This window comes from Malus domestica, chromosome 15 (genome assembly GCF_042453785.1).
Source record: "Malus domestica chromosome 15, GDT2T_hap1".
NCBI classification, from domain to species: domain Eukaryota; kingdom Viridiplantae; phylum Streptophyta; class Magnoliopsida; order Rosales; family Rosaceae; genus Malus; species Malus domestica.
Genome location: NC_091675.1, coordinates 3858525 through 3873046, shown reverse-complemented (window position 1 = coordinate 3873046; position 14522 = coordinate 3858525). Strand labels below are relative to the sequence as shown.

Genomic DNA, 14522 nt, shown 5'->3' with positions numbered 1-14522 from the left:
TTTCCGGTTTAAGATCTATTTCTTTTACTTATTTTATCAAAATTAACATTAAGTTCCCCAAGTATGGTTCATTTAGTCTTAATTAGAACAATATTTTACCCCCTCGTTCCGAGTTTGAATCTTCTTATCACAGTTTAGGTGAATCATTCAGTTACTCGAAAAGAAAAAACACAAATTTCCCTAAAATTATAATTTAAAATACTGATTGCCAGAGCCTATTGTCACACTCTACAAGTAGTAAAAAAATCTCTTGGTTAAGATCATGACATTGATGCCCAAAACAACAACTACTACTACGACCAGTCGTCTAGATCCGACTACTTTTCAATTGGGAACAAAAGAATATACTAAAATTCAACGGCCAGGATTGCTCAATAATCGCAAGTGAGGACCCACAAACCAAATATAAAATCTCTTAAATTAATTAACCTCCTTTTTTATCTTAAGTAAAAAAACGACAAAATTTACAATCTATAATATTAAGAAACGACAACAATTATACAATCACATTCCATTGCCAGAACCCACAGAGAGCTATGAGCTAGACAGAGATCGAGAGAGCTACATACCTAACCAGGAAGTCCACACATCGGACGGTCCTGATGCTCCAATAATTGCTAATTTATCATCAAAGACCCCACACTGGGACCAGGCTACTGGCTAGAGAGAGACTGTTTAGAATCCAGATAGAAGTCGTCGAACGTGGATCAGAAGCGATCGATGTACGTAATTTAGTAAACATCTCCCGTATACGACACTGAAAGAGAGATTATCAACTTCCTTCCGAAGGAAGTTATTGTGACGTTATTTCAAACTAATTATGTTCCGATATAACATATTTGTGTGAATACTGTCGCATCGAGATCTTGTGCTTCATCCTACTACAAATCTTGAAAACAAGCTCTCTATTTCTCCTAATTTTGGAAAAATATTGATAATAGTAATTAGCACATGTTCATGGCCAATAATTACAATAATAAAATTATAAAACAGACACTGATAGAGATGGAGATTTTCATTTTTGTTTTTGTTTTTTTATGTAGTGGGAGGAGTAGTCATACCCAGAGGGCACCGACTTGGACGAGTTTAGGGACGAGGTGGCCGCTGAGGTGGAGGGCGACGAGGGACTCGAGGCCGCCGACGCACGTGCCTCCGATGAAGACGGCGGGCGGAGTATTACAAGCCTGTTGTTGTTCTTGGTCGTCGTGGGGGAGAGCAGCGATCTCGTCATCGTCCAATTCGATGACGGTGGGGTGGACGCCAATGGTGGCGAGGAGCTTCTTCATGACATGGCACATGCAGCAGGAGTTTCGGCTGAAGATGATGACAGGGTGCTCGGAGATGAGGCGGCGGATGCGGGTCTCAGCGGACTCGGCGACGTCGATGGAGAGGGTGGAAGAAGAATGGTTTGGGGGAGGGGGAGGGGGAGGGGGTGGGGAGGGCGGGGTCGGGGCGGAGGATAGGCCGAGGTGGACGACGTCGTTGGAGCAACGCCGTAGGCCTTGCATCTCCGGGGAATCCAGAGGAATATGAGCGGTGGTGAATTGAGGTAGAAATGGAGAGAGGTGGTGAGGAAATATGATGTCAACGGGGGGCAAAGGGAAAATTGAGGTGGGAAGGGTAAGTGGTGGGTGTGAGAGAGAGGGGGGTTTTATAAATGTAAAAGGAGAGAGAGAGAGGAGGGGGGGGGGGTAGGAGCCTAGGAGGTGTGCTTGCTTACATCACAAAGTACTGTGTTACATAGGTTCTTTGGGATCGAAGGTTGTGAACATTTTCACACCCACGCGCTCTTGTACACTTCCATTATTTTTAGATAATTTTAACGAAAAGTTCCTGGTACTATTCATTTTAACGAAAAATTATATTTTTACACTAAAAAGTTAATCATATTACTATTCACTTTATCCTTTATTTTGTCTTTATCGTTAAACTCAAAATTTGTAATCCCTAATCCAATTCTCTCCTTGATTTAAGTCTTAATTGTCACTTCATAATCTTAATTTATAAATAAAGTATTTAAGTGAAGAAGCATTTTATCGTTGTTTTGATATAGTTGCCATGGTGATGTTCTCCTATTATTGATCATGACATTCGCATATTTATTTTGTTTTATTCATAACCAAGGGTGTGAAACAATCCTATCAATCCATCGGGTGGGCATCAAATTGTAAGCTCTCAGATAGGGGAAGTGTCTCAAAACTCTGACGGCATGCTTGTTGAAAAATAAGTCGACGATTCATAAAAGATATTGTATTATTAATTAAATGCACTACAAATGCAGCTAAACGATTTTTCATAAGCGTAATTGTTACTACTTATGACCAAACCGAACTCAAAACCAACTAATGTTGAGTTGGGCTTGAAAGAGATCCAACATGATTAGAAAAATGAACCGAAAAGAGGAAGAGTGAATGAATGATTGGAAGGATTTGGTGCACGACGTTAGCAAGCGCGTGGGAATCTTTAAACGAAAAAATACGGTAGCTCGGAAATACTGGATATTTGCCGGTGGAATGCGTGGGAGCAGTCACATGGGGGGGGGTAATCAGATGGTCATCGTAGTAAATGACGGTGACGTCACATTGACTTCGACGTGGAACGGTAAAGATTGAACCTTGACGTAACAAAGAGCTAAAGCCCCTCCCTTCCCTTCCCGGCAGGGCCCTACCCTAGCGATAAAAGGGCCGGGTCAGCCGACGTGGACTAATGTGAGCGAGAGGGTAGTGGGGCGGGACCCGCTCCCCCATGACATAATCATCGGATCCGGACCACACTTTCCTCGTCATCGTGACGTTCCCCTGCGGACACGTGGCGTCGTCTTTTAATTTCCTTCAGGCATGGAGATTGTGGGCTTTGTTGAGATAGACGGGCAGGGCCTATGCTACTTTTGGGTTGCATGGCCCCGGCCAATGGTGGGGATCCACGTGGTGTGTAGCTAATGCGGGGGTGGCTATGTTGTGGAACAGGGGACCCACCCATAAATGAATCGTGAGATCTTGGAGTTGTGAGAGGTGCACCGTTGATGGTGGTAATAACTATGGTGTCTGCCATATGGTTTTCAAGATTGAGTTAAGGGATGCATCTCAAGTTGCAAGGGCCCACTCTCTCTTTTCTTAAACCCTAAACGCAAGTTCGACCAAGAAGATCCGACTTTTCTAGGGCGGTTTGTGAAATAATATAATACATTAAAGTGATTAGTTATATAATGTATAAATTAAGTGTTTGAGAGATTCTTTATCACTTTATTTTGAGGTTTGATTAAACAGAAAACTGGCAGGTTGATGAGGTAGATTCCCCTCTCAACTAGGTGAGTAACAATGATTTTCTTCAATAAGGATTTGGATCCAATCCGAATTCAAATTGTAAGAATTATAGGGATCCTTACATCTTAACCGTTTATTGTGTATTATGCAGTCATAAATCTTTTTTTAATTTTATTATTTAAAATTAAATACAAATAGTATCTAACAAAAACTAATCGTACGATATACGATGAACGGACATGATGTGAAGATTTCTAGTTCCTTACAAAGAGGATCCGGAGATAATCCTCATCCCTTCAATAAGTTAGATACATAAAATGAACGGTTCGAAAAATTGAGTAAATAATATTTTTGCTTATTTGTCAATTGAATGGATATAAAACTAGACTACCCAGTATTCTAAATTATTGGACTTAATTGAGTAGCAAATTACCTTAAAAGTCAAGTTATAACAAGGAATTTAGCTTCTCTCTGTTCATCTATTGTAAGATTTTCTCTAAATAAAACAAGGGAGAATTCAACTATTCTCAGGTTATTCGCGATGAAATTTTCTCTGAATAAAACAAGGGGCTCCATGTAATTAATTATATAAATAATGTCACATTGAAACCAAATTACAAAGGATGGAAACCAACCATTGACTATCTTAATGGAGTTTTCCTATAGAGAAGTGTTATTGGCACTTCAAAAATCTCATTTTACACTCCTCACAAGCGTATTTTTCTTTCCAAATATAGAAAGTTTGGAGTGTAGAATAAGATTTTTGGAGTGCTAATAACAATTCACTTCCTATATATACCTTAAAAGATATATTTTGGTAAAAGATAATTAAGATTACAGGTTAATAAATATTTGGCCATGTGATTAAGAGGCTTGAAGAGAAATATATGTTCGGGTGTGGTTCACAAAATCTTTTATGGAATGATTCTTAATGACGCATGCATGGCAGTATGGGGTTCATCAACTAGACATAAATACTTAGGGATACGATTTTCACATTGTTATTCTATTATTGACATGGTATGATATGTAGTCGAGGACATAAAAACAAATAAAAAAATATAAATACGTAGACAAAAGCAACTACCGAACTTTTACACTAGGAGGAGGAGAAGTGAGAATAAAATTGTTGTACTGGATTATGGATATTTACTTGTAACTGGAGAGATAAAAATTAGTAAAAATATGTACTTTTAAACTGTTAATATTGAAATGATAGCGTTATTGGATTAAATTTTTAGTTCTTAAATAAAAAAGAGATCGATGGAGATTGAACATTAACCAAAATTCGTGACTGAGAAGCAAATCACCTTAAAAGTCGAGTTATAACAAGTAATTCAACTTATCTCTTTTCATCTGTTGTAAGAGTTTCTCTGATCAAAACAAAGGAGAATTCAATTCTTCTCGGGTTATTCGCGATGAAATTTTCTCTGAATAAAACAAGGGGCTCCATGTAATTAATTATATAAATAATGTCACATTCAAACCAAAATTACAAAGGATGGAAACCAACCATTTACTATTCTAATGGAGTTTTCCTATATATACCTTAAAAGATATATTTTGGTAAAAGATAATTAAGATTACAGGTTAAGAAGTATTTGGCCATGTGATTAAGAGGCTCGAAGAGAAATATGTATTCGGGTGTGGTTCACAAAATCTTTTATGGAATGATTCTTAATGATGTATGCATGGCAGCATGGGGTTCATCAATTAGACATAAATATTTAGGGATACGATTTTCACAATGTTATTCTATTATTGATATGGTATGATGTATAGTCGAGTACATAAAAACAATAAAAAAATATAAATACGCAGAGGAATGCAACTACCGAACTTTTACACTAGGAGGAGGAGGAGGAGGAGTTAGAATAAAATTATTGTACTAAATTATGGATATTTACCTGTAATTGGAGAGATAAAGTTAGTAAAAATATGTACTTTTAAAATGTTAATATTAAAATGATAGCATTATTGGATTAAATTATTAGTTATTAAATAAAAAAAAGATCGATTGAACCTTGACCAAAATTCTTACATTTGATGAACTAACTTTCGGTAGTTTATATACTCTCACTTAAAATCCAATTAATAATTAAGATGGAACATGTGTCATCTTGGGAGCTTAAAGAATCGACACTGGGATAGATAACGTAAGATCCAAATCAATTCGTTGCGGGCAAAATGAACAGCCAACGAGTGAAAACTCTAACTTTTGATGAAAATACCAGAGTAATTTTCTTGATGAGACTTGTGAGAAAGCATGCATTGGCAATAAGATGTTGAAACTTATTTAGTTTCCCCCCATTAATCGAGAGATTTTTCATTGTGTTTAGAACAAGATTTGGTATATTACGTGTCTCTCTGTAAATGGTAAGATATTTATATTAAAAATTAACAACTTAAAAAAAAAAGTTTCTTCAACTTCTATAATGACACGTAGTGTATCACTCGTGTTTATGAAACAATAATTTCTCCCATTAATCTGTGTACTACTCCATTTACATTGAAATATGAGACATCCATTTCTTACCCAAAAAAAAGTTTAACTTCCTCAACACATATAGAGTTGTGTTATTAACACAACCCTTATTACTTTTCACATTCCCTTCTCAATTTATGATCCTCAGATCGAATGAATTGAAGATGATATAATAACAAAAATAAACAAAAAAGTATAAAAGATAAAAATGAGGGTGAATATTAGCACCGTACACATACGTTCCCATTTCATGAGTAGGCAGTTTGCCGTTTTCAAAGTCAAAACACATGCAACCTAATTAGCCTAATAAAACGTCTACAATATTATGTGAAGTTGAAAAATATCGCTTATATAGGAAAATATTTCTTTTGATCGTGACATAGAAGATCTCATATATGATTACAATATTTTGTAGTGGCGAGTGGAAAAGTGTCTAAACCTAACTTTATTTAAAATGAAAATGAAGCTATATATTATATGTTGGGTATCAAATTAATAAGGCATGCATGCTCCCATTGGCCTCGATATATATCTTCTTTAGGGTGAGAAATTTTTCATTGTGATCGGAACACGGTTGATACATCACGTGTTTTTATATGAGTGGTTGGAAATTATACTTTTTAAGTTATAAACTTTTTTACACACATATCTCATCATTTGTACAGCGACACATGATATACCATCCCATGTTCTGATCACACTGAAAAATCTTTCCTTTAGGGTAAAGTTTTTGGTGTACTGTATAGTGACAAATATATCTTTTTTTAGTCATGGCACGAGCGAGAAATTGAAATCGCAATTAACAATGTTAAATTCACTGTGTGCTAGGAATGTGATAAAGTGAGATTGAGAAAGCAGTTGTAACAATAATTTCATGGTAGAATCTCCCATCTTCTAATCAAATTATACTCGTCTTGTTTACTAGTTAAACTCTCACGGTCCATTGCTCGCTTGTTTGAAACTACAGAAGATTTCACAAAGAAAGCAATATTAATATTGAATTTTACAGTGCAATGGGAATTGCAGCGTACGTAGTGGACCAAAAGGAAAAAAAAGAATTAGGGTTTATTGCTTTTTTGGATATTGGAAGAAAGAGTGCTGGCATTCGTGGTGGCCATGCTGAGAAGAAGGTCAAATCTGAAAAGCCATGATCCATCGACCCATCATCATCCTCCCATCTCCATTATATACAAGTTGAAGTCGTCATCCTCGCCATCAGCAATTCAGACAAGCTCATCAGATCAGAGGGATCGATCTGAAAATTTAATTGTCAAAATGGACCAAATCTTAAATCCATTTGCCAGAGAGAGATGCTTCGATTGGTCTCCAATATGTCCAAGAAAAAGTAAAGTTTGTGGTACTAGTTGATGGTAACAGAACCGGCAAAAACTGGTAGGCATAGCAGAGGCTGACCTAAGGCAAAGGGTTCCTTGCCTCTCAGTTTTTCTCTTTAATAATTAGTCAATTCATTGCATGCATAATCTATTTATTTCTATAGAACCAAAAAAAAAAAAAAACACTAGTCGTGAATAATACATGAACTTCGAATTCATGTATGTGTGTGTCTATAAATATATATATATATATATATATATATATATATTTTACCTTATCAACTAATGTTTTTCGCAGTGAATTATTGTACCTATAGTATGTTATATACAAATAAATCATAAATTCAGAAACAATATAAGATTGGTGAGCAGAATAGGAAGACTAAAGCTCGTTTGATAAAGAATTTAAAACTCATTTGATAAGTATTTTAAAGGGATGTAATATCGACACATCCTTTTTTATTTCTTCCACACTTTTTTTTGTTTTCGACCATCGGATCGAATGAATTGAAGAAGATCAACAGATAGAAATTAACAAGGGATGTGTGAGAAGTAAAAATGAGTGTGTGGATAGCACATCCCTATTTTAAATTACTAAAAACGCTTTTAAAAAAAAAATTCTAATCAGAATTTTGGACACCCATGCATACGGTTATCAATTGTTGATATGTTGTGAGATTCACTTGCACACATGTATAGAATTGTCAAATTTTAATATGTTGTGAAATTCCATTATTTAAGAATCCAAAGTAGTCATAGGAGGAAAAGGTGGAAAAACAAAGAAAAGCATTGTTGGAGACCCAGAAATCGTGTAGAATATTACTAATAGTGGACCACCTTCATTACCTTCGTGGTGTGGTATTAGAAAAGCCATGACGACACATCCCTCTCTCTCTCTCTCTCTCTCTCTCTCCTCTCTCTGTATCTCTGAGATGGAAGTGATTAGTGTGCACAAGTTGACACACCATCGGTGGGCTCCTTCGAAAGCAGGAGAAAAGCTCGTCTTCTTAACCAATTAAATACGTAATGGTTGGTTTGCTTCATATTGTTAATGATGCTAACAATCACTATTAGTGGTATATAATTCATCATTCATTCTTGATGCAAATATATACATATATATATATATATATGTATGTATGTATGTGTGTGTGTAGAGAGAGAGAGAGAGAGAGAGAGAGAGACGTCCGCTCTTGTCAGCCTCGGTATTTTACTCTACTCTTCGACCTTTGTTTACCATCCATAGCCAAATTGCTTATAATTCGAATCACGCTTACCACTAATAAATCGATTAATTAATTAAATTAGTTTATTAAAGAAGTAATTGGAACTTGGAATTGCAAGTCATATGCCAGCTCCGTTGATCCTTGTTAATTTAGTCCTTAAGGGCACGTGATGTGTATTGTTTTTGGTCATTGTTTGGATTATTTCTTTTGGATTCTTCCTCTCGTCTTAAGTCTTCAACCATCTGTCATTCCTTAATTTCCACCCCCAATTGCCAATCCATATTTCTTTTTGTCATGTTTCGCTTCTTATTTTACTAGTTACTATTTATATATAATTTAATGTGAGTTGACACAGTGGCAGCCTAAATATATATTTGTATCTTCGACAAAAGGAAAATAGATCTTAATTTTGTTTTAGAAGATACGAAACGGGATTGCAGTAAAAGAACTGTGAGAATGTGAAGTTAAAAGAGTCTTGTATTGGTAAAAGATAAAATATTACAAGGGCTAACAAGAAGTCGGCTGCTCTCCGTATCCAATTGATTTTATAGTGAAAACCTAACTTTCTTTATGGTATCAGAGTAGTCTAGCCCACGTGTGAAGTCCAACCGCTACACGTGCTTCACGTCACACAATTTGTGTTGTCCAGGTGTATGACTTGAAAATTTGCCACACTTGAGGGACATGTGAGGATGTGAAGGTAACAGAGTCTCACATCGGTGAAAGAAAAAAAATTGCAAGGGCTTATAAAGCGTTGAATTACTCCTCATATTGCCAAATGATTTTATGGTAAAACCCTAATTTTCTTCAAGCACAATCATCACCTTATTCTTCACGTCATCGACGTTGTATTTAAAAAAATTATAGAGTCCAACGGTGCTAAATAAATAACTTAGTCATCTAGATAGCTCCGTCCATGGGCCAAGGGGTCATCGGAGGCTCTCCCAAGCGTCTTTTCCAGCCGCCTCGCCGTTGACCCATGGTGAATATGCCGGTATTATACATATTGTTAATCACAGTTTGTCACATATACCAAAAGTAAATAAATCTATAGAAAAATAGTACCGCAACATATGTTAAACTGCAATATGTTTACCTCCTAAAACATTGTTACTGGATATAAAGAGCTAAGTATTTTTCTTGGCAATATTAACATATAGAGGTTTCCTTTTTTGCTCACGTGGGTCATGCGCATGCATCCACAACGCATGCCCCAAGCGAGCAATGTTGATGACATATACCACAATATAGCAACAAAATATCAACATCTATTTACAACGCTTTGTTAAAGACCTGAGAATTCAGATACAGAACCAAAGCTCAAGACTGATCGAAGCCCAATTTTCAAGGGACATGGTACAAAGAATATGGTGATCCACTATCTATATGGTGGGCTAATCACATATGTTGCTATTTTGGGTGATACAGAACATATTCTAAAATCTTATCCAACTTTACTGTTTTGGTCCATCTGGAGAACATATGAAGTCTCATCATTGTCCTCTCTCAAAGTTCTTAGTTTAACTTTTCACATTAGATAATTAAGAAGTTGTATATAAGACGTTGGACTACTTTCGTTTACTTTTGGGTTTTGATGTGTAACTTCACTTTCGTACTTGCTATCACATAAAATTTGCGCATATGTCATATTCAATCACCACATGTACTCCACGTCAACTAGTTAACATTATCTACATATTGAGCCTACATTTTTGCATAGATGAGGAAGTTTAACATAAAAGAACTAAGAAATCTTGCCACGGCTTATTTGGAGATGGAAAACTCTTATATTGTCAATTAGTTTTAGGTAGGACTTTAACTTTATTTGTAACAAGATTTCTTAAATTTGGTTTAGGGGATGGTGGTGTTGTGATTCTGTCTGAATGACAGTGTTTTGGTGTTTAAAAGTTATGCATGTTGAGTTTATAGTTATTGATTGATTAAGTTAGAGGTTGAACACAAAAACTACTTAATCTTATGGGAACTTTAATAAAAAACTCTCGGTACTGTTTACTTTAACGAAAAACTATATTTTTACACTAAAAAGTCAATCCTGGTACTATTCACTTGACCCTATATTTTGTCCTCATCGTTAAAACTCAAAGTTTTTAAGCAATTTTCATTAGTTTTCCTTAATTTTATACACCAACCGTAGTATAAACAAGAAACACTGCCCTTGTCAATTAGCCTAATCCAATAAGCTTTGAAATAGTTAGTCTGAGCACAAATGAACACATCAACATTATACAAGATAGGGATTATCTCCAGATCCCTTCCATCTGGATTCTTTAATTCTGGACATGGAGAGAGATAGAGAAGAGGGAAGAAGATGAACATGAGAAGGTGAACATGAAAGAAGATGAACAGAATAATGTTAACAGGAGAAGGTGAAAATGAAAGACGGTGAACAAGAGAAGGTGAAGGTGAAAGTTAACATAGAATTAGTTCGTGACTGTTCAAATTTCGGTTAAACAGACAAAATTGAAAGATCCGAAAAATCTGGATGGAAGAAATCCGAAAAAATCCTATTCCCAGGATATATACACCACAGCTATTGGGCCATGCCCCTCAACACAACCCAAAACATACAGAAGGTTCTAGAGCTTTTGAGGTTTTTGGGCATTTGTGAGAAACTTCTTACAAACTTGAGAAACAATATCACAAGCCCCAAGCCCCACCTCTCTCTAGAACTTTCCTCTCCACCGCCTTAAAAGTAACATGTTGTCTCTCCTCCACATCGCAAAGAAATATCACTCTCCAAAATATCCAGAAAAGCTCTCAAATTTCACTACAAAGCTCAAATTTAGCAACGCAAATCCCTGGAATCGCATCAAATCCAGAAATCCAATTCTCAAAATCCTCTTCCACATGTAAAAATCCTTTCTTTTGGTGCTGGGATTCCTGCTAATAACTAATTTGGGGAAACCAATAACCATGGATGGAGTGTTGGTGAAAGAGGAGGAGGTTGTGACATGCACCGTCGGCTCATCGTCTTCGTCGTCCTCAAGCTTCTCGCCGCAGCCAATAGAGGGGCTGCACGAGGTGGGTCCGCCGCCGTTTCTCACGAAGACGTTTGAAATGGTGGAGGATCCTTCCACGGACGCCATTGTTTCCTGGAGCAAAGCTCGCAACAGCTTCGTTGTGTGGGACTATCACAAGTTCTCCGCCACTCTTCTTCCTCGATACTTCAAGCACAGTAACTTCTCCAGCTTCATTCGTCAGCTCAATACATATGTAAGTACTGAAAAAAAGCATGAGTTTTCTTGGATCATTCTTCATGTTATGCTGAAATTGCAGACGGGTTCTTTTTGTTTTTGGAAATTTTCTTTTGTTTTTGGTTGCTTTGTACTGTAATTCTTTTGGGTTTAGTGTAGGAAATTAGGAATTAATCAGAATCATATATCCGATTACAGGTTTTTAACTTTGTTACGCAACTCACTTTCTTCTGTTGGTCATGAATCATGGTTTCATTTTATTAAATCCTTAATTGGGATTGCGGATTACATCCTTGTTCAGGAAATTTCAAGGCTTGCTCATCAATTGAATGCATGCAGGGTTTCAGAAAGGTTGATCCGGACCGATGGGAATTCGCAAACGAGGGTTTTCTAGGAGGGCAGAGGCATTTGCTGAAGACCATTAAGAGGAGGAGACATGTCTCGCAGAATATGCAACAAGAAGCCGGAGGAGGAGCTTGTGTTGAATTGGGGCAGTATGGAGTAGAAACCGAGCTTGAAAGACTGAAAAGAGACCGAAACATTTTGATGACGGAGATTGTGAAGTTGAGGCAGCAACAACAAAATTCAAGGGAGCAAGTCATGGCAATGGAGGGCCGGTTGCTGACCACGGAGAAAAAACAGCAGCAGATGATGACTTTCCTTGCTAAAGCACTCAATAATCCATCTTTTCTACAAACCCTTGCTGAGAAGAATGCCAAGAATAGAGCACTGCACGGTATTGGTAGAAAGCGGAGACTGGCTGCTAGTCCCAGTCTTGAGAATCTGCAAGAAGCGCCTAGAATCGACGTTGTGGACTACTCTGCAAGCCAGGATCTGGGAGAGTTGGCAACTATGGAACCAGATATTGAGAACTTTTTCTCAACTGCTGCATTGGACAACAAATCGACCAGTGGTTTCAAAGACCGTAAACCGAGCTTAGTACCCGCAAGTACTGGTGGAGGCAACTTGGATTCTGTTGATGAGACCATATGGGAGGAGCTGTGGAGTGATGACCTCATTGGTGGCAACCCGGAGGAGGAAGCTGCTGCGGTGGGCGAGGAATCAGAAGTCGACGTTGAGGTGGAGGATTTGGTTGCAGAGCCTGCAGATTGGGGTGAGGACTTGCAAGACCTTGTTGATCAAATGGGTTATCTAATCCGGCCCAAGCCGTGATGACGGTAACAAAAGTGTCTGATGATGATGAAGTGCAATGTGTGCTGAGTTGGTCCCCTGCAACTCCATTCCTATATCTATATATTGGTATATTGATTCAAGAACTCTGCTTTTTATTAACTAATCGCTATGTATGTTTGTTAATTTGTTGCGAGTGATAAATAATGCAATGATTTGTGATTTGCAGATGGGAGTGGTGAATGTTGCAAAGGGGCCAACTCAAATGCTGCTGTTTCTTTGTATCCTTTGATGATTGCGTTCAATAAATGCTACTTGTACTTTCTAAATGTGTGTGTCTTTGTATCCACTGGTCTTGATTTCCTGTTTCTTCTTTCGTGCATTGCAGGCGGAGGAGGAGCCATCGGAGACCTGTGAAGGGTTTCGGTACTTTTGATGTAGCTTCAGATCGACGTAGCTAGTGCATATAGCAGTTAGCAGTTAAGTTAGTTAAGTCAGTTAGCTGTTGAGAGTTGCTGCTTGTGTATCTACTTATCACAAACACCAGTTATGCAGATGTAATATTAGTGTCTTGTTCTTTAAGCTCAATTTTGTAACTATAATTTTTATGAAATATATAACTCATATTAGTAAAGTTGATGACTTTATATTCACAGATATGTTTGTTGAACCAAAGAGTTACAGAAGAGGCTAAGACCCTGGGGTTTTGGCGAGTTCTCTCTCCTTATATTTTAGTTTTAAGAACACCATCCATAATGCGAAGGCGTTTATTGCCGACACCAACTAAGAAATAAATTGTCAAACTGTGAATCTGGTTGCAAAGGGTTTATACCTTATGTAGTTGCTAACGTTTATACCCGTATTCGATATTCACATTCATATTATCCCAACTTAATTAGGTGTTGGGTTTTATCAACAAAAGACATCGATGTTATTAAGAGTGAAATCATACATTTATGTATTGTATTTCATTTAGTCAATTGTCCGATGTGGGACTTATATTCGACATGGCTTTGTTCTCAGTTTCAAACATGGTACCAAGCTTAGAGTAGTTAAGCGGATATTACCATCCATGCACTAAAATTATAGTCTTCCTAATAAAAAAAATTTCAGTCAATTTACATTTTGGTAATGTAAAAATTTATGCAATGATTTTAAACTCAAACCATGAGAGTGCTTATTATGCAAGAAAGCTAATTAAGTATTAATCAATTCCATATTCTCTTGTTTTTACAATCACATGATCAAGCGTACCTCCTCCTATATGCTCTAATTTACAATGCAAATATACACATAGAATTTTATATCTACTCATATAGAAAAAAAGAACACCGTGGTCCACAAACTTGCTCAACAAAGACACTAGACACCAAAAACACCAAACCCATATGCCAACCAAAACAACAGTACTCAGCAGAGCAAAACTATAGTGAACAAAAACCACACAAACAGCTATTAGATTATCAGTTTGGTTCCAAAAATATAAGCCCTTAAAAACACTGTTGGGGCCTATGCCTTTTTGACCTAGAGATAGCATGATTGGAGGTGTTATCATAAAAAAAATAAAAATAAATGTTTATGCTTTTTGTCAACTTTAAAACGGTATGATTATCATTTAGTATTACAGTCTAGTAGTATTTATCTTCACTTGTAAATGAGATTTCTTACACTATGTTTGGATGAGGGAAATAAAATTGGAATTTGAATTAAAGACAAAATTTATAAATTGACATGCACCAATTCTCTTGTTTACATTCATAAACATAGAAATTTAGAATTTCCGCATGGAAAAAAACTTGGAATTTGGGACCTCCAATTTCCAAGTTTAAATTTCATGTAAAAATGTGTCATTTTCCAATTTCTATGAT

The 14522-nt window shown here is 36.7% G+C and overlaps 2 protein-coding genes across 3 annotated transcripts; one reads left to right on the top strand and one right to left on the bottom strand.

Annotated features, from left to right (window-relative positions):
- Nucleotides 1–404: 404 nt before the first annotated feature.
- LOC103415396 (glutaredoxin-C6) lies at nucleotides 405–1653 on the bottom strand. The gene is made up of 2 exons (XM_008353728.4): nucleotides 1062–1653; nucleotides 405–914 (listed from the first exon to the last, which is right to left on the bottom strand). Exons 1-2 carry the CDS (start codon nucleotides 1506–1508, stop codon nucleotides 906–908), a joined length of 456 nt encoding a protein of 151 aa, XP_008351950.3. The 5' UTR covers nucleotides 1509–1653; the 3' UTR covers nucleotides 405–905.
- A 9302-nt stretch (nucleotides 1654–10955) lies between these two features.
- Nucleotides 10956–13288, top strand: LOC103455816 (heat shock factor protein HSF30). Of its 2 annotated transcripts, none has more exons than XM_070814324.1 (3): nucleotides 10956–11542; nucleotides 11863–12783; nucleotides 12884–13288. In XM_070814324.1, the coding sequence occupies exons 1-2, from the start codon at nucleotides 11243–11245 to the stop codon at nucleotides 12694–12696; spliced, it is 1134 nt and encodes a 377-aa protein (XP_070670425.1). In that variant the 5' UTR covers nucleotides 10956–11242; the 3' UTR covers nucleotides 12697–12783; nucleotides 12884–13288. The 2 variants fall into 2 exon arrangements, with proteins under 2 accessions (XP_070670425.1, XP_008393630.1); XM_008395408.4 differs by having other exon boundaries at nucleotides 11028–11542; nucleotides 11863–12637; nucleotides 13043–13288.
- Nucleotides 13289–14522: the final 1234 nt, after the last annotated feature.

Bases quoted from the DNA above. Each gene is read 5' to 3' on its own strand.
- LOC103415396 (XM_008353728.4), bottom strand. From the start codon at position 1,508: ATGCAAGGCCTACGGCGTTGCTCCAACGACGTCGTCCACCTCGGCCTA.
- LOC103455816 (XM_070814324.1), top strand. From the start codon at position 11,243: ATGGATGGAGTGTTGGTGAAAGAGGAGGAGGTTGTGACATGCACCGTC. The intron at 11,543-11,862 runs GTAAGTACTGAA...GAATGCATGCAG, and splicing joins TTCGTCAGCTCAATACATAT to GGTTTCAGAAAGGTTGATCC.